The 21,746-nt window shown below is 37.9% G+C and overlaps 1 protein-coding gene across 1 annotated transcript in view; it reads left to right on the forward strand.

Moving 5' to 3' along the window:
• Positions 1-21,746, forward strand: part of LOC114872020 (alkaline phosphatase-like) — a 159,569-nt gene that overhangs the window by 125,709 nt on the left and 12,114 nt on the right. Inside the window, exon 7 of the mRNA XM_046288808.1 lies at positions 3,840-4,034. Coding sequence (XP_046144764.1) covers positions 3,840-4,034 — 195 coding nt within the window. The remainder of the gene's footprint in view (positions 1-3,839; positions 4,035-21,746) is intronic.

Consider the following 21,746-nt stretch of genomic DNA (forward strand, 5'->3'; position numbering starts at 1 on the left):
TTTTTCTTGAAAGCCACTTTCTTGCCGCATATAATTATCTTTCGTATAAAAAATAAAAGTGTAAAACGAGTTTTCAAATACTGGAAAAAACTAACAAATAAAAATCCATTGCACAGGGAAATTCAAGAGGGCTGAATTTACCCTGAGATGTTCTACTTATTTTTCGTTTACATACGTTCGCGGAAAATCCATAGGTAATCAGGAAAGCAACGCGTAGGCACGTAATTCAAATCTCCCGACTGGAATAAAATTGAGCTAATGCTCTCGAGAGTGTTCCTTCTGTGAATAGGGAAACGCGAATTTTCTACGGAAAGATTGAGTCAGCGTTCTATACTTTATCGAGTTTATAGCTTTCCGCCCCCTGATAACCGGTGTGTACATCTCACGTTCTTACATTGTCAGGAAAGGCGTTTCATCGATTGGCAGCAAGACAGTTTTTTGTCTTCCCTTGGAAAAAGAAACGCTGATTCAGTGCTCCATTCGACATCATGAATCATTCGTTCAGATATCCATATAACAATTGTCTCGTAAGACAATGAAAAACAGTGAATTTTTCAGACAATTAATTTTTGAAAATTAATTTTCTTTTGTGTAAACAAAGTAGAAGCAACATGGATAATTGAAGATAATGAAATGAGAGAAAACGTGAAGTTTACAATTTGTTCTATCGATCCGAATGAAAACTAAAGTTTATCCAAGCAAATAACACGGAATTTCCAAAGTACTCACACATCGTTGACGACAAAAGAATCGTAGTTCATGTAATAAAGTACTGACAATGAAAAATCTATTCGTATTTCGACTCGTTCTTTTCATCGAATTCCGAGTGTGCAATCGCGCGGTAGCTTTTGTCTCTGGTGATTCGATCGACCTTTGTGCTATCGAACTTCTGATTAATTTCATTACATGAAACCAATCGATTTCACTTTGCAAACTGTGTTCGAAATTCGTTAGGTTGTTCTTCAATTAGTGCGGGGTACGCTTCGTGATTCGTTTCGCGTTTGCCTAAGAATATTAAACCTTCGCGAATTTTATATATTCTCATGCAAGTTTTCATTAAAAATTCAAATTTTACGTAAATAAATTATCAGGATAAAGGATAAAGCTGGGTGTATCAAAATCTCTCCTCCATTTAATTACCTTTGCAATTATTCATCTTTGTTCAATAACCAACAACGAATCACATTATCGTCGCTTCAAATTGCATACCGAAACAAGGAAGAAACTCGGTTATTTCTAGATAACGAAACGCGTTGCCGATAATCACTTTCGACGCGTCGTTCCATTATCAAACAATAGCGCAACATCGATTAATCGACTACACTTCCTTTCAGAACTCTGCCCCGAACGAGTTGTGCTCGTTTCAGTTTCGCTTCTCCTCCGTAGTTTGTAATCGACGTTGAAATCTAGATCCGTCGAGCAAAGTTTCCCGGGCCGCGACAACTGTTGCTCCCGCTTTGGCAGCTGGAAAATACATTCCTCCGTTGACAGATTTTGGCACAATATGCCGCTTTCAGAACTGATCGAAACCCTCGAACCCACCTTCCTTTCACCCTATTGTCGGGTGTCTCCTAAGATTCCAGAAACCGCCGGTTTGGCTTTTGGGATGCTTCACTTGCCGAACTTTAATCATGTTTCATGAATCAAGTTGCATCTTCCGAGGGTGCATTCTCACGATCAATCGTTTCTTAATTGTTCAAGAACTTCGTGTAATTTTCGTACCATTTACTAATCATTTTAATACATCAGATAACACATTAGTTTTTAATTATTTTATCAGTAAGAATTTTTTAATAAAGAAAATTCCAAATAATTTGTCGAAATGGAAGAAGAGTTGTATCTTTCCTCTCCAGGAAATTTGTCCTTTTTGTACTTAATACAGAAATAAGTATTTCTGGAAAAATTGAGCAAGTTTCGTCCAAGAATTCTCGTGGCGATGCTTAAAATAAGTTGCTCCAGGATGCTTCTTCCTCGGTTGGTTTTGCAACGTCTTATCGTCGCTACTGCCACGTCGAGAGGCCACTTCCGTCATTATATTTAGAAGCACCGAGAGATAAACCGACGGATAAAAAGGACGAGCATGGGAATTAGAGAGGAATGATTAAAAAGAATGATTTCGTGCGCGTCGCTGGCCAAGCGGGCTTTAATTCCGCCCACCTTTAATTTGCGTTTCTACCGGAACATCTGGCCAACTTGTGTGTAATTGAAAAATTGTTGCTTAAAATGGAGAAACGTGAATTCTTCTCTTATTCCTGAAGTAATCTCTTTTAGTAATTAAATTTATAAACACGGCATAGAGCGTGGGACTTAATTTGCTTCGAACAGAAATCTATACAGATTTTATTTCTAAAAGAATTTTCCAGATTTTACTGAAAATGGGATCGAATTTATCCAGAGTAGAAGCATTCAGTTCTAAACTGTCCTCGGTTGACAGCAACTAGAACCACAATGTTACACAAATTCATCATCCCCCAACTCTCACCGCATATGGTGTGATATAAATTCCATACTCTCCGATAGAAGTCCCTGTCGAGGACAAAAATGATTCGCAATTTCACCAAATATTTTCCTCCGCTGTTTTTTTTTTTTTTTCAATCGATTGCAACGAGTGACATTAGTGTCTCTTTAATAGAACGTGTTTATCTTTCAGTCGATCGGTTCGAAAAATCCTGTAATCTCGAATCGGAGAGGACACGGTCATTCAAAATGACATAAAATACTGTGTACCTGATCGAAAGATCACATTTATGTTTATTCTTGAGAAGTTTATCGAAATATTTAAAAAAACGTATCAGTGCTTCGTAGAAGTTGATCTTCTGAATAACGATAATAATGTGTCAGTGAACGAATTCATGCAACCTTGAACGCGTAAGAATTAAATTCATAATTGCAAATCAGGTGTTGATAGTTGTTCAGAGAATTCTACGGGATTATGCCACTTCTATTATATGTTTCCACAATCTAAACGTCTGCTTTGCACTCTATTACAAAACCCTTTTCGAATGAAATACCCAACTCGGCAGCAATATACGCGTGAGATTTATTGAATCGAACGATTCTCGCATTTCAAACAAAAGATCACCCTATCGGATAGCACACATACCACATCTATCGTTCGTACCATTCACACTGCATGCATAATAGATCGTACGAGGTTCGTTTAAAATATAAACACCCATTAAATCCCGAGATTATCAAATTTTATATCGTCTTTTACTTAATCTCTCATTAACTGAAGAATGCGGTAATTTGATAAATATTAAATAACCAACGTGATATATTAAGTTAGTTAAGCTAATACTAATGAAGTGTATATTCGGACAACAAATAACTTCAAATACTCTATGTACTCGTGTATCGATCAAGCTACCCTGATCGCCCGCAAGTAACTTCGAACGTTCAAGTCCGAGTTTCCAGTAATCCATTCAAGCCAGCGACATTTGCTGTCTCGATAATTGAATTCGGGATTCTTGTGGGTCGTTCCGAATAATTAGCGTTAACTGTGATGGCCACGGTGCTTTCCTAAATGCGAGTTCGATGGTAATGCTGATGACGCTCGTTCACGTGTTTCGTATTTGTAATTCGGAAGCGGTCTCTGCTTCTTCTTGGTTCCTTGATGACTGTATCCAGCAGATACGGAGAAACTTAGACTTCCCATAAATTCATTTATATGCAAAGTCTTTGAAAATTAAACGATCGATCTTTCAAATAATTAAATATTAAATTTCCTCTGAATATCAAGTGGAAGGGGTTAATTTGATTTTACGAAGATTCATAGAACTAATATCGTTTATCTTATCATTCAGTTTTATCAATGCATTATTTTTGCTTGTATTCAGGTGGCAGAATCGATCATGCACATCATCATAATAACGCGTATCGAGCACTGGACGAAACATTAGCCCTAGAGGAAGCGGTAAGGGCCGTGATAGAGGAAGTCGACTTGTCGGAGACGCTGCTCGTCGTGACGGCAGATCATTCGCACGTACTCACGCTCGGTGGTCTCGCAACACGCCGTGGAAATCCTATATTCGGTAAGTGAAGCTACAAATCATTGTCTAATAGCTCTATGTTTCATCGTGAGGCAGTTAAGGTGATTGATCGCGTTCAATGGATCCAATAAGCTCGAATAAGATTGTCCAAATTCAAACACGATTTACTAAACTGAAATTTCTTTATAGATCTTTGGGATTTATAATTAATTGCTTTGCAAAACAGTAAAAAATAAAATTATTTCAAGAAAACACGGAAATTTTAGCAGTGAACTGCGCATTCAACTAGTTTTTAAATTGGTTTCAAAAGAGGGAACAGGAGATAATTATAAGTACCGTGCGTCGCCGACCTTCCGGGCGGATTCTTGATATCTATTGGAAAATATAGAGCAAGGAACATATCAAAAACCAAAAGTTATTCGTGTCTGACTCGAGTTTGATTTTGTTTCTCGGGATTAAATACAAACGGAATAATAAAAGCAAACTGTCAGTGTGCAATAATTGACATTTTGGTACATATTAGCTGATGTCGCTTAGCGTTATCGACGAAAAACAGGCAATAAAAATTCCTCTTCGGGATATTAAATTCATGAACAGATATTTTACGTTCGTCGATAAAATTCCCTCGACATCATTCGCGATAATCCATAGTGCTAAAAAGTCATCTGGTTGTATTAAAAATCGTCCGGTACTATTTCACAGCACTTCGTTACCCAAATTGACAGTTCAGTTGATTGGACGGATTTCTGCGAGGTTTTCAGATATTTTTTTCAGCCGTTCGCTCAAATGGTATGCAAAATTGCTTAATCCGTCCTATTTATGAACATAAAGTTTATGAAAATTTAAAAGATATCAACATTTTCTGGCAATTTTCATTATTAATATTTTATAAATGATGTGATATCTTTCCTCGCATGTTCTGTATTTTCATGGCTCTAATTCTTTTTTCCAATTTCCTCGGATGATACTCCCTTTACCTTACCATTTTAGAATAAATCTAGATTACGTTGACATTTATCCAAGTCAATATCAACACTGTACGATTATAAATGTTATTAAACTAATATTTTTGATTTTCATTAAAACTAATCTACTCGTTGCAGAAATTGTCGACAAGCAAAAACGAAGCAAAATTATTTCCATTAACATTACTAATTAATGATTAATTTCACGTATGAAAAAAATTCTTGATCATCGATTTGCATATAAGACAATGCGAATGAAATTCAATTTGACCTAAAAAAAAATGTGGACCGCTGATTCGTGATGAAATTAAATCGCGAAAGAACTCGAAGCACATTCTTCCGATTAAATCTCTTGCTCGACTGATCGTTTCCATTCACGGATTGACTTACCATTGGTAATTGAAATAGGGAAAGAAGTTAATATCGATCATTCTGCTGACGAGTTAATTCTCTTTTTCCTTTTTTTTTTTCATCTAATCCTGGTACCTGTGACCCAGTTACGCTTTGCTTCTCGACCGCTTGTTGCTGCCTAGTTTCTCTCTCTTTCGTTCGCGCGATTTCATTATAGTACACCTTCCTTTGCCTGTTTCACAGGAATACCAGAGCTGGTCGGTAACTCAATACTGGAGAATGATCCCATACGTTGTTTTATAGCATCGAGTCTTTTTCTGTTGTCGCATCCGAGCCACGGAGCTTCTTCAATAACATGCAATCTCTTCGGTTCCTTTCGTAATCTCAGCTCGTTCGTTCATCCATGATTAAATTGCACCTACCGTTCGCCACGAAAATTCTTTTGCTTCTGAGTTTCGAATCCGAGCCAGGGTAGTTCATCTAGAAAATGTTCGTCGGCGATCGGTTCGTTGTCGACGTTGAACTTCTTACTTATATCCCTCGAGGTCGTCTCACCGACGCGACGCAACGATGCTATTCGTGATCCTGAATTTTTTACATTCCCACAGAAATAAATTCAAACCGAATTTCTTGCAGCATTCCGCGAACAGATCAAATATTCGAACGAACAAGCATCGATACAAAAAAATCTCATCCATCAATGATACAAATCTCGATCGAATTTTTGTATAGTGCTTCTCACTACAGACCATTCGAAAGGTTCGCACAATGTGTGAAACAAAGGACATCGTCCATCAATGTCCCCTTTTTGAACCTGTACGAACTCAAAGACGATATTACCAATTTAATCCTTTCGGCTGCGATATCCAATACTTGAAAATCAATTCGCTCGGTATTTCTGGCGCGACGATTTAAAACAAAGCGACAACGAAAGGGTCGAGGGAAAAAATCCCGTCGATCAACGGTATCCATCACGATCGAGCTTTTCGATATTGACTATCGATCGTTCGAAACTACCATACGAGCAGAATTCACGAAACTGTAGAAACTATCGTTCATCAATGTCCTACGTGGATGCGTACAGCTAATAAACTTTGAATTTACAACGTTCCACGGGGAAACCGGAAAAAGAGCATTCGAACCGGTTGCAAGTTGACGTACAAACAAACTGAAATCCATTCGGTATACAAACGATAAAGGTACACGTTCGAGCAATAATTTATCGGTCCGTCGATCATGTTTGCTTCATCGAATTGACTAGAAAAAGCTGGCTGGCAATCCAATACCAGATAAGTGATTCGGTACACCATTTTATATACCCTCCAGTCACTTCTTCATCGTGGCCGGAAGAAGGCAGGGGAGTCCCTTCAATTCCAAGGTCCTCCATTCAATGAGATCCAATCTTCTTGGACAAGTCCATGTGCCAGAATCGAACGTTTGTCCAAGGTTAAATCGAATCGCGACTAGGAGAAATGCAAAGGATAGTTTTTTTGTGGACTGTGCGTGAACCGTTTGACCCATTCGAACCCTTCGATTTCATTTCTTCTGTTTCTCGATCCCGTCTACCGTTCCCTCCCTCTATTCTGATCGATAGAACTCGATACACTAGGGGATGACTGTTGTTCTAAATAATAAAACACTTCTATCTTTTCCTTTTTATACCTTCGATGAATTTCTGATACCGTAGAACAGTGATATATGATTTTAAATTTCTTTAATTTAACATGTTGATTGCTGTGGAAAATTTATGAAAAATTTATGGAAAAATTCCTCGATTATTTGCAAAAATAAAACCGAAGGAATTTTATTTCCATTCCCTACTATGTATCGAAATTATTGTTGTTCTTGATTCGATGAATTGAATTGTGAACTCGCTCACGTTCATCAGAGAGCAAATCGTTACAGTTAACCGAGCAACGAAATACGCAATCATTAGGACAGTTTATTCGCCTTCAGGAAGTACTGGATGTAATTGACAAATGAATTAAGGCCACTGGAAATGGTCCAGATGTTCTGGAGCTTTTCCAAGCCCATACGAAGAACATATTAGACTGTCCGCGTCGCATACAGAAGTTGGGGAAAATAATTGAAACACTTGTTACGGATACGTGTTTCTCTTCTTCGCACATTTAATGCCAGTGGAAACAATCATACTGCCGTACAAAATTGCACGTGCAATTTTTTTATTTAATTTCTTAATTTGCAATAGAAGCTACTAACGATTTGTTATTTCATGTTTTAGCACCATACACAATGCTCCCTTCTGTTTCATACGCTCATAATTCACAATCAACGAAACGTGCAAGTACTCCAACGAGTTACTTTCATATTTCCTCTCCATTTAATCGGTCGTTAGCTAAATACTTCCCGTTCTCCGGATCACGCCACTCTCGTATACGTCTTCTTAACAAAGCGACGTATTAATTATTAACGTCACGTGCCGCGGTAGTTTGAACATCGTCGACAACGAGGATAAATCAAAACGACGGAGAACGTATATCCGACTTAATGTAAAAATCAATGGAAATTCAGGCGGTCTAGGCAGCATGGAACGTGCAAGGAATGCACGATAAACGTTCGCCAGTCATGTGCCGGGATTTTGCATTTAACAGTCACGATAGTGCTGGCACGCAGTTAAATAAAAGAACGGGACTCGTCCTGGATAAAGTCGTGTAAACATTTGCCGCGATGTTCCATATTTTACACGGTCGACCCGTCGTATGGCTTTTATCGTTCGCTTTGAATCGCAATCGTAAAATAACGAGGTCGGAATCAAGAAATACCGACGTTTCAACAATTTCGTGGATTCTCCTGTGCGAACGGAGAACATTCCGTTGTTATAATTACTGTCACGCATTCGCGAAATATACTAACGATAAGACCGGAAAGGTATTCGCTATTTTGGCGCAGATTCACAATGGTGAAAAGGTTGCAGCGAAAATTTACATAAATTTCATATATTTTAAATTTAATTAAGGTCCTTCAATTATAATGCGTCTGATATTTATGTAATACCTATTCATAATTGTTGTATCGATTTTAACGAATTTCAAAAAATATCAGACGTGTTCCTTACGTCAAAATTTGCATTTTATCAAAGGCAAACACTTTTCAAGAATTACGATGATCGAATCACGCTCCACGAAGTTCCCTGAATTTCCTATGTATCGTGGTTATCGAGTATCCAACGTAATGCATAACAAATTTGCAGCACGATACAATTCCAATTTTTCAAGAATTTTAAACTTTTCCCAGCTGAGTCAACGTAGTAACGTATCAATTTAATCCATGCATTATTTTTTTATCCATCCACGGTACCGTTAATATTCTTCCCAAGCTTTCATTAATTGGCCGTGCAACGATCTCGACGTGCTTTGACCGAGTTTCGGTTCATCGAAACCTTGATTGGAATAGAATTTATTTCATTATCGAAATATTATTCGAACGAATCTAACTAATTGCATAACAACATCTGACGTTGTTCAAGTAAAACGTTATTAAAATAACGAATAAGAAATAAAATTTTATATTTGTCACTCGTTCATTTGATACATTTTTATTCTAAATTAGTTTGTTTCTTTTGCGCTGCAAAAAAATGCATCTGTTTAACAAACCGATTTCATTCTATCGCTCTGCATAGAAAGTCACAAAAATGAATTTTTATTTGAAAATTTCGAGTAACGAATAAATCTCATTTTTTCGTTATCTATGAATAATAACTAATATATTCGCGGGTAACCGATAGATCTATTTTATTCGTTGTTCAAAACAAGTTTTATGCAACACCGCCGCGTATATCACCGTAAATGAAACGCTGTTCTTCCTTAGAAAAATGAAAACTAAAGTTTGCTTTGGCCGTATTTCATTAAACCAGGTAATATTTCTCAGAGCCTCGGAATGTCAGGTGTATTTTACCCAGAATTCATTAGCTAGGTTCGTCGTTTGAAATCAAACAACCATAGCAGAAAGGACATTTAAGTATCGCTATCAAGAAAGAATCGCTTCGTCGTTTCTCATGTCACGGAAGCTTTATTAAAAAACCAGAAGATCCCATTTACATCTGAACCCGCCGTTTCGTTACAACCGAATCCATTACGTCTCTGTTTTATCCCGGAAATGTACCAAAGCTCGCCGCATTTCTTGCAACGTCGCCGTTTCGTTTCTGACTGGGACACATCGATACGTAATCAAAAAAGCTGTATTTCATTGGTGAAGTAACGTCGATTAATGAATAGGAAGAATTCTGAATAAGAAGATAGATCAATCATTGGTTGTACTCGCTCAATAATTTCCTGTTTTGAACTTTTAGGGAATCCAGAAGCCAGTTTTCAAAGTAATGGGGAAATACCGAGCATCGATGGCATAGATATGTGCATTTTTCATAGTTCGTTTATTTTTGTGCCACAGCAATACATTTGTTGACTATTCATTTGTTTGCGTGACACAGCTATGCGTTCATTGGCTATCTAGGCGAATAAATAGAGTACACACGTGTGTGAATATCGTCTGCGACCACAAGCTATTTTTAAAAAGTAATTACATGGCGAGGAATCAGCAGGCGGCTACAATATTCGACGTGTTAAGTATCTAATAGACAATAGGACGTAAAAATTCCACGAAAGAAAATTAGTAAAGAAAATTAGAAAGAATACCTTGGTTAAAATTGGACTAAATAACTTCAGGCTTTTTGAGAAGCTATAAAAATCACGATTTCAACAAATTGTAATTTTTTAAAACGATGAAAATACATATTTTAGTGAATTGATTTTTATAGCTTCTCAAAAAACCTCAAGTTATTTAATTCAATTTTAACCGAGTTATTCTATTTTGAACACAGTGTCTACTCACTTTTGCCTCTCACTGTATAATGAAGGAAAAATGTGAATCTTCCAGGAATATTGCTCTGTTTTCATAAAGAAGCTGTAGATACAAGGACCGGAAGAAAGGAAACAAGTGTCACGCGATGCTCGTTCATAATAACGATAATGGATACATGTAGTTGGATTTTTCAACGGGACACGGAGGATCAGATAAATCGGGGCAATATTTTTTCTCATTCTGCCCGCTTCCCGTCTATCTGACTTGTGTAGGCGCGATTGTATGAATATGGAGTCCCGGTGTTTGCACGGGATAACGACGGAAAATGACGTTAAAAGGGATACGCGTGGCGGAATCTCGTTAACGTTCGTCGCGACGTCAGGAAATACGAAACAGAGAGGGGAAAAATAAAATCGACCAGTTTACCGGGAACCGACGAATGAGTTTTGAACGAGCATCGATCCGGAATCCCGATGCCAGGACGGAAATTATGGCGAACCATAAAACCGATACCGTCGACAGTAATAATAGAACTACCATGGGAACAACGAACGATTGATTGAACGCCCGAGAGAAATTATTTACAAAGTCGGCAAGGTTCGGGCTAATGAAATGTCGTTACGTTTTATGAAATTGGAACGAACCCGAGTGTCGATTAAGTGACGTCAAATCAATCGTATCGTGGTTTTACTTCGTTTACTTGATTCGGAAAACTCAAGTCGACCTGCGAAATTCCGAATCAATACCCTGTGAAATTGTTTCTTTAGAAGTGGATCAAAGTACAAGCGAGGTAATTTTATTTTCTGCCTCGTAATTTTGAGACATTTATAAAAATTAACTTTAGAAATGGAATTGCTATAAATATCCAATGAAGTAGGTCAATTCTTTAACTCTTCGTTTAATATTAATATACAATATTAATTCACCCTTATTTATTAATTTTTCATTACGCGTACGGGAAAGAAATAGCCTTTTATTTCTGGTTGAAGAATGATACCAGTTAACGCGTTAATAAAAATGTGGCGTCGGTAACGAAGGAAAAGAGACATAACCGTAGAATGGCCATCATAACCACTCGATACGAGATCGTGAAAAGAGATGGGGGTCCAGCAGGAATTAGGTGGACTTCTCGTTACTATCAACGTGATAACAACACGTACGAGCTCGTTTATTGGAATTTAACCCCAGAGCTTCGGGCGACGCGCCAAGCGTGCTTCGACCCCTTGAAATTCAATAGTAGAAAGGCAATACGACAGATACATAAGGGGGTTCGGTTAACCAAATCTATACCAAAATGCTGGAATTGTTGATGTTATGACGCAAACTGATAATACTTGCGTAATCCCGTGTGAAACATTATCGACTTGAACCCCTGTTTACCTAGTATAGTAACGCGTACTGATTTGCCAAAATATTGCTCCCCATCGCGTTCTTCCTCGTTTGCAAACATAATTTCAATCCCTTACAGCTGATTAATTTTATCGACTTTAAATCAACAGAGTTGATTTCTATTTAGAATGGAAATTTAAGAGTTTCTCGTTTCGAAATTCGAGTTTGCCACGGGACTAAAAATCCAACGGTCGGTGCAAAAATTAAACGGTAATTCGATTGTCGATCGCTCGCGTCAGTGTTTCGTTCTCTATTTGATTACTTTCTACCACGGCGAAAACAATCGTTACAACGTGCGGCGAATGTGAAAGTCAGCAGGGTAGAAAACTCTTTTCACAACTTTCGAACCAGCTCATTCCGCCGATCATTCGGTCGACTAACAGGCCGGGTTCTGCTTGTTTCGCGAAAAACTACTTATGACCGTGGCACGTTCTCGAATCAACCGTTCCAGAATCTCTGTTCCGAAGAATTATTTCCAACTGTGCAGCAGCGTTGATTCGACGAGCGTTTCTTTCGCAAAGGTAAACAAGAAACAGCGGAATCAATCGAAATTAAATATACCCTTAAATCGACATTCGAAGCAGTCGTAAAACTCTTACGTGCGTTGTGATCGAATTTCTTGCACAGTGAAGAAACTTTTTATCACTAGGACGGGCGTAAAAAAGCGTTATCCATTCTTTATAAGATCCGAAGGCATCCCCGGAGTCCACGTGGAACTCCGTAAAAGGATTAGATGTCTGGCGCTACCCTTATAGCCCCAAGGGTATGCAGCTCGTCAGCAGGGATTCTACGTAATTGATCTCCCTTGACAGCGCTATAAATTGACGATGTTCCGTCGACTGACGTCGTGACTCCCTTGGAGAAATTACAATCGCCGGTAATCCATGATTCGGGGAAATTTCACCGAGTCGTTCGGTCACCTTTTCACGAATCACTAACGATTCATCCTCCGTGTTACTCGTATCATAATAAATATTCATAAAATTGTTAGATATCCCGGCAAAAATACGGAGATTAATTAAGAGAATAGATTTCTCAACAATCCTGAAATACGATCGTTCCTCGGAAAGAATCACGACACTTTATTTTATCGGATAAGTAGGAAAAGATGTCTGAGCTATGTAGAACAGCTCGATTTATGTCTGAACACGTAGAATGAGAAGCTCACAGGCGAATGAGGATAAGGTCGTGCATGGTAAAGTAGAAAGAAAAGATTTGTAGTAGGTTAGAAATACTCCTGTACATGGATGGTACAGAATTTCTGTGCGAAAGTAGAACGTGTCAGTATATGGTCAGACAAGGAGTTGCGCTAGTCACATTAGATAAAATATATCGAACAAAATAGAATTGATGCAATTTTCGACATAAACTCAACAAAACACAGTGGAATACTAAATTACATGTTTATCGAAAAATATTTAACTTCGAAAGGGTTAAAAGGAATGCTCAATTCTAAAGGGCACATCTTAACCAGAATCTGTACTCATCGTCAGTGGCATTGCACTTCAAGGGGAAAGGTATTCAAAGAAATTGAAAACTGAATGGCAAGGGAAATACCCTTTTACGGATTCTTTCTAATAAGATTCAAAGGTTCGGCATGAATATCGAATTGCTCGGTCTGACGACAACAGCTTCTAGCTGTGTAATATTGTTTCGTCTGAGGATGGCTATCCTGTGCACGTGGAAACAGCTCGGTAACCTTAATAAACTTCTGAACGCGATAGCGGAGAAGTTTTATCAAGTCCGTTGCAAAGCTTTCTACGAAACATCTTAACGATGTCTTCGTCGTTCGTTATAATTGCATCGTCGATTCGTTCCTCCTTTTCAGGCGAGTGCTCGAAGGAAAGAAAAAAAAATGGAGAAAAGGATTCGCGTTCAAGAGACTGGAATAACGAAATCGAGAAGCTATCGATGGAAAGGGTTGGGAAAAAGGGCCGAATTCCAAGGACAAAGCAGCAAGTTGAAATGTTTTCAGTGGAAGTCGTTCATTAAATCGGATTACTTTACACGGCGCGAGTGTGTTGGACGAAGCAATTAAACTGGTCGTATCCTGGATATAATTTATTTGCCGCAAATTACGTTAAATTACGAGTGCTGTTACGAGGCCATAGAAACGCAACGGGGGTCGAATAAAAGATGGCCGCGGCGAGAAATGAAAGTCGTACCTGCTGCGAACCAACACCACCTTGGACTTCATTTAAGAATTTAATTGCAATTTACGGCACACTGATTCCTCGCCATCGATACGACCCAGATTAAAGCATATTTAATCGGTCGATCGAGCACACCCGCGTCATTTAGCCATCTGTGCTGGCGGCTGCGAATTATGAGACGGAACTTAATCTGGCGACACGGTTCGTTGCATTTTTCAAGAGTCGATTAATTATCTCTGTCTCTAGCTGCGAAATTTTAGACGATATCGAATCTTCAATCTTTCCTTTTCTTCTGGTCTCGAGGATGTTTGGTAAATGATCAATTCGAGTTTAGATTAGAATTGAACAATAATTAATCATTACTGAAATTTTTGATTCTGACATATTCGTAATTTGCTGAATGCTGTTTAATCAACAGTTTATTAATAAATGCGACCGACCGGAAAATACTTTTCTTGATTACTCGTTCGTGAAACCCCCGTCGAATGTTTCCCAGTGATTAAAATCGTGAGTGAAATAAAGATGAAGAGTTACGGGAAGTAATTAGTACTGATAAACGTTCATTAATTGATCTCTCTTTTTCAAGCCCCTAACGAACGAGGTTCACGTATTTATTATTGCAGAGAAAAATATTTTCAGCTGATGTTTAATAAATATTATTTTGTAAAATAAAAGAAATATACTGACACGCCGAGATAATTACATATAAACTGTTTATTAAATAAGCACGATATTATGAAAAGGTAGTATCGAAAGGTATCCCTCTTCTAGCAGTGCAAACACTCTAAATGGTCTAACAGTGGATTTATGACGGGTTTATATAGCCTTCTTAACCCTAACTCGAGTCTAAGCTCGCCGGCCTGCACGACCATCGGATTAAGGCTAAGCTCCGAATCGTTACCTAAGCTAAATTCCCTGAGTAACTATTCATCGTTCTTGCGGAAAGGATCTGACATAGTGTAAAGAATGAAATTTTGGTAGCGTGAAAATTTTCCAAAATATAATTCTTAGCATTTTCAACTGAACAACACTTATAGTTGCAGGCTTTCCAATAAAAATAATCAAAGCGCCAATGTAACTTAAATAAACTTCAAAGCAACGATTTTATGAAATGATTGAAAGTTTTCACGAGCCTGTGAATTGAAACTTTACTTTTAATTACGGATAGTAGTTTACATCACACTCTTCAATCTCGTTATATTACTCAGAACAGGAGAACGAAGAAGTAATACAAGGTAACTGCTTAATTATTAATCCAGGAACATCTCGCTGTTACTCTCTACTTTAGAATCATTGAACCATCGCATCGTTCAAATGTTAGAGCTCTCCACTAAATAGTTAATAGCAACCTATTAAAACTCTGATATAAAGTACCCTTGAAAAGAAACCGGGTACGATATTCAGTTCATCCCGTTTGATTAAATTGTATATTATATATAATACATGTAAAAAGAAAAATGTCACGATCGATGAAAGCAAGAAAAACAAAAAGTTTTCCAATTAAAGGGACATGCGATCCTTTTAATAGCTTTTTGTTACAAACTGGTGAACTGGTATTTCACCCTTCAAAAGCATCCTTTGGGTTTCTCGATTCGAATCGATTTTTCGTCTGTTTTCAAAGTGGTCACGAATTTCAATGAAACTAACATTCGTTTCTAGATCTGATCGGATCTTGGTTGATCCGATTCGATTCAATGTACTTTATACATATATGTATAACTAGTTCATTTCCATGCCTTTGAATTTCTTTTCGTACGAAATTACTCGGTCTGTCACGAAACCCCGCCCCGACCGGCTTAGTTCAGAAGAGAAGAATGCTCTTTACATTCGAATTATCTGAATAAAAGGGAAAAAGAATCGATAGGGTAGAAATACGATCTCGATGATATACGAAGATTATAAATGAAATATACCTTCGTGTCATGATTCAGATCCCTACAAGTGCACCATTCATTTTTCAAGCGAACAGCGCCACATTTTGATGAATTTATGTTATTTGTATTTTTGCAACGTCACTCGTCGACCATTTTGTTAATTCATTGTCAACAAAACGGGGGTTTAACGCTGCGTCGTTTTGTAACAATTGTAATTGGATCGTGGATGTTTATTATGAAGTGAAAAAATGAATCATTAATCAACCTCTGAAAAGGGTTTAGAACGGGTAAAAATGGTTTAAAATGCTCTATTTTAAATCGAGATGTTACTCTTGTTAAATAGTATAATTTTTCTGAATGAAATAGTTTTACGATTGTTAATGCACTACAATGTAGATAAGTGATGGTTGAAAATTTTCAGTAAAAATTGGACTTTTACGTTGAATAGCTTCACGTGTACTGAAAAATCCTTGATAATGGCTGACAGCACGAAGAATATATCACACAGCTGTCAAAGATGTCGTATACGAAAGAGTTCGTCTGCAGGAGAGCATACGGGGCAATAAGTGTCAAACATGAATTTATTTGGTAGAAAGTTCGTGAATAAATCTGCCAGAAGAAAGTTTTCAAACCGTCTATTTCCACGAAAAAACATGTCGACTCTCTTCGTGTGACGAATTGAACTCTAAATCTAACTAGTGCACCCCGTTAATTATAGCGACACGTCTCTATTTTGTCGCTCGTTTTTATTTCTCTAAAAAAAAAAAAACATTAATATCTCTGAATCTGTGAATTCTTCCCTATTATATTGAAAATAATATATTTTCGACCCCTGAAAATTAATGGGTTAATTAATTCAATATTATTGGAAATATTCCAGGTACATTGTTCTAACGATTGAGAGGCACTCTGTATAAAGCCGTGCTATTATTCAAAATTGTTCGAATAATTGGAATATTATCTGAAGTGTTTTCATACAATTTAATCATATACTTGAAGTCGTCGAAAGGAACGCATAGTCCTCCTAAGAATTTCCTTCCATATTCAGAGTTTCTCTACTTTCTTAAGCTAGAGGAAAATTGTTATTCCTCGGTATTGAGAGCAGCTGGCGCAGAAAGTCGATTCACGTAGGAAAAATATTTCAAGAAAAACAAAGAGCGTCGTGTACGATAAAGAACACGCGTCTGAGTCCTACGCAAGCTTTTCTTCTTTCATGGCATTCTATAATAATCGTGAGATCGGAAATATCGTCTACTTGCATGGAAAAAAGGAACTGTTAAATCCACAAAGGAAAAATATTCGGAATTCTTTAAAATTAATAATTAAGTCACTTTCATCAAATATTTCAAGACAATTGGCGTTAGAAGTTAGCCAAATAATTTTTAACACTCTTCTCCTTTACGCTTGTTTAAAAGGCAAATTTTAACAAGGTACAGAAAACATGTTAAAAATCATTTTGTTAGAATATAATTCTAATCTAAAAATTCTACAACATACTATCATGTAGGTAATTTGCTGAAAATTATATAACGTTCCAATGGTCGTATTGATACAACATTCTAATCATACTTCTTCAAACTACGTTATCCGCGGAGAATGAACAATTTTCTGGAAACATGGCAATCGTCGTCGACCTTTCAAATAGATACCATTCCTCTGGAAACGAAATTTAATCACACACCACCGATCGGAAAGGCAAGGAATGCATTTCACTTAGATTCTACACGAACAGATATATTCAGACATTCGTACATGTATGTGTACATATACTCGTATATGAGCGACGTGTATGATCAATAAGGACATTTTAATACTGACCAAAGAAAAAAAGGAAGAATATATCTTTGAGAAGGTGATGTAGATTTGGAGTTTCTTTAAGAATTCTATAAATTCATAGACACCAAAAATATATAGAATTTTCAATAAAACTGGAGCTTTTGTAAAAGGTTCAGATGTACGAAGGCAAAAAGAAGAATCAATGACATTGAGAATTACACGAGTATCTCGCTAGTCCTGAAGATTTGAGAGGTCCTACTGTCCCTGTAGACCAAGGAATCCTTGGAATTCTGCAGGATTTGCTGGTATTATAGGATCAATATCTCCGATACTAGGATCGCGAGGTCATTAGGTTTAGGACTGATTCGAATCTAAACCAAAATTCCTAATACTGTGTTCTACAACATTATGATCCTCCGCTTAATAGAAATTTGCAGGAAGTTAAAAAAATGTATTAATTAGAAACTTGATTAAATTCTGATTATACATACCTAAGGCAATTAATTGAAAAAATGAAGCTGCAGATGTATTCAAAATACAATAGAAAAATTGCAATAATTTTTCAGCATAAATTTGTTATCAATTTGATATTTAATACTAAAGAAGAACTAAGATAAACTTAACTGAGCTCAGGAAACAACAGGGTTCTTTACAACATCTTTACTATCTTGCTCAATTTTCTTACCTTAAGACTACCAATACGAAGTTTCAATTAATTTTCATGTAGATCTGACCTGCTACTGCTTAATGTGTCAAGATCGAGTAAAATGCAACAACGATAACGAAGGCAAAGACTACGTCTAATTACGTTACTCGTATACTGAGAAAGACGTTCCTTTATTGCTCACACCGTTTCGCACAGAATACGAGTTGCTTTTCGTTCGAGCTTTTGCATAAAACGCTTTGAAAACGTTGCTGAAACTGCATTTGACAAAGATCGTCTTTCGTCAACGTCAAAATGGAAAACAGTATTAACAGGTTTGTAATGAATTGCAGAGTAATTGAGAAGGATTAGATAATTAACTCTCTTTGATAATTTATTTGATCATTATTTTGCTAATTAATTTTTCCTGTCCTCGCAAACATTCCATTGTAAAAAATTATAATAAAATTCATTTCACAGCAGCTTCTCGTTTATTTCCCTAGAATTTTGCATCAAAAGATAAAAAGATCTTTTACATTATGCAGCTTTCCGTGAGCTAGAGAAACTGAAAGCTGCATTTGCATCAACGAATTTCGGCAAGTTTCAGAAAGCCGACGTAAAGGAAAGTTTTGCATTTTACAACGAGATTACGGTGAACTGCAAAGTTATAAATCAGGAACTACTACTTAATCAACCACGCGGCGATGTAATTTTGTTACAACATTTAACGTAAAATTATATTAAAGAGTATTACACTGATTAACCGTTCGCTCATTATTCGAATATTCTATTGTTAGAATACCTCATTATTTGTACGCCGTGTATCCTGTGTAAATACAATTAAACTCCTGCTGATTGAACGTTTATTGATTGAAATTCGTTGTAGTAACAACATGTACACATCCTGAAGTTAGAGAACCGATGAACGAAAACCTGATTTCCCTTAGATAAATAATTATAGCGAGACTTGCGGAATAGTTTCCACGTCGAATTAAAAAAAGGAAAAATTAAGTTACACAAATAGGAATATTTGTAGTGGATCGTGATGTCACGCTGGGTCTCATTCCAAGTTGGAAAGTTATAAGAGCAATTCGACTATAGAAATAAGTGTTAGTCGGTTCGAATATGAAATTACCGGGTAATAACAACTTGGACGAAGTGAAACAATCATTCACTTCGTTCGACTGCAACCACAAACGTTTGCTTTTCACTTTTACCGCCGAAACATCCGTCATTTAGGTACTTTGCGTTTCAATAATTCGCATACACTCGCTGTTTCAGCCCGTTGGCGAGCAAAGTTTGCCAATATTTTTTGATAGAGCACCATACGGGTCGTCGACATGCGAGAGCAAATGAATCGGAAACAATTTTTGAGCGACAGCTGTCAAAAAAATTGAGATACATGTTCGTTCAAGTTAACAATTGAAAGAAACATTCGGATGAGTTTGGTACGACAATAACAAATAAATGGCCAATCCAAGAGTACCCGACTGTGTTCGATAAAAAATCGATCAATATAGATAAATACTGTCAATAGTTTAATAAAATACACGAGAAATTAATAATATATAAAAAATAATAAAGACGAACCTGAAGAGAGCCAAAATGAATGATCGAAACAGTGCAAAAGGAAAACAATTAAATTTCAATTATTCCAAAATTCCTCAGCAATTTCTTTAGTTGAAAGAGAAATAAAAATGACTGAAATTGATATAACAAAAATAATGGTTCAGAGGTTTTAACCGAGAATATTAAAAACAAAAAACAAATGAGATTCCTTCATTAAAAAAACTCTGTGCTTAAATCGTTTAAATAAATCCTCTTCCACGCCCGTTTCCGGTCCCTTTCAAAACGTCCCTGCATTTCCGCGATTCTCTTTTTGCTGCCTGTTATCAAGCCTGCCATCCCGCCACTTGGGCACAGAAATCCTTGGTTAAAGTAAAAAAGAAGAAGAAAAAAAGAAACACATTTAACGGAGATTTGCCTCGGTGGTATCCCCGAAACTTATCCTTATCTTACCGAAGGTAATGACCGAAACTCGTCTAGCGTTCTGGTTCGAAAACATCCCCTAGAAAAGAATGAGCTGTAGCTCCGCGAAAGTACACACCCTCTCGCCTTGTTATTCTATTATTCCTTCGGTAAGTTCGTGAATGGCGGTCGTTCGTCTGGCCGTTATCCACCAGGGTAATAAACATGCCACGGTGACGTGGCAGCTTTATGATAGCAGGAAACATAGCTCTTTCTTTGTGCCCGCGCGACTTCCCGCGGCTGACAGTGTCAAACAACAGGCTGGCTGTGTCGCGATAGGCCGATTAAAGTTTCAGCGAAATCCACGGCGGAATCGTCGATTCCTGTTCGTTGCGAAGTGTGTCTCGCGGGAACAAATCGAAGGGATTCGGTTGTTTGACATCCGGGCTACATACGGACGAAAGTGAGGGCCGTTTCGTTGAAACGAATCGATCGACGACTGGGCCCGGACTGGCACCGATGCATCGTCGTTTCCCCGGCTTTGATAGCCAGCTACAATTGGAACGAATGGCCGAGCGACGTGTCTCGTTGTCCTGGTGATTTCGAAGGGCCGCTTGGTCAGGTGGATATTTACAATGAGAATTGATTTTCCCTCTGTCAATTCGACGCAAATGGCGAGCCTATCGTATGGAAGTGATAGCCAAGGACAGTTTGATTATGTCCTAATCGTTTTGATGAATAGATTCAGAGGCTCGAAAGGTTCACCTCAAAGGGTTGAAGTGTATATGCTAAATGAAGGAACTTATTCACCCTTTAACACTACGAAATGTTTTTCTCAATCACCAAGAACAACAATCGCTTTAACCGCGTTAGACGAGCAGCTTCTTTCGGAAAACATCCATCAAAGAAATCCTTTTTCAATTCACGAAAAATATACATATACAAGGTAACAACGGGTCGTAAAGAAGATTCCTTAACGTCCTTTTGTGCTACGATCCTCGGTACAAAGGAGACTGAAATAGGATGAAAGGTGGCAGTGGATAGATTCTCTAACGATTCGATTACTCGAACGCTTACTACATCGTCAACCGGCTACGAAACTAGCGAGGAAAATTGGAACGTGTCCGGCGATGTCAAAGAATCCGTGTCCCGGCATAAAAGCGAACCTTCTACCATCTCGTTCAGCCTTGCATTCTCTAATTTAAGTTCTAAGAAGGGGAACGGATCCACTTTCGTGAGCCGCTGCCATCGCATAACTTTCGCGTCCCAGGGATGCGCTTTCGTGATCTTATATAGTCGCCCGTTAATGGGGCTGACTCGAAGCTTGCATGCAACCGGGACGAGGGTGAAACATGTTCGAACGGCTCGTGATAGAGGGACGCATCTGAGAGCTGATTTATAAACGATCCCCGAGCCACCACCCAACGAAGCTTACCCTCCGCTATAGTTCCCTGCATTCCGAGAACTTCTGGCCTGCCCAATGAACTTCCGAAGCATCGCATTCCGCTCGGCCACACGAACACCAGCAGCTGCGAGAAGCTTATTGCCCGTTACCTCGCCACGTCCGACAGCAATTGTACCGGAAGATTAACGTTGATAGATTGTCCCTTCTTCCGATAAGCGCTCTTAAATCGCTCGCGCTACATCGCCCCCTTTCTACTGAGATATTTATTAACACGTTGGACGCCATTGGCGATCGACTACACCCGGCTCTATCCGCTATACCACTCGACGCGTCGAGCAAGTAGAATAAGGGATATTTGGTCGGACAAGTAAAATAGGAACGTATACATATAGTCAGACGAAGGATTCACTTA

The sequence above is a fragment of the Osmia bicornis genome, chromosome 2 (assembly GCF_907164935.1).
Source record: "Osmia bicornis bicornis chromosome 2, iOsmBic2.1, whole genome shotgun sequence".
Lineage (NCBI taxonomy): Eukaryota > Metazoa > Arthropoda > Insecta > Hymenoptera > Megachilidae > Osmia > Osmia bicornis.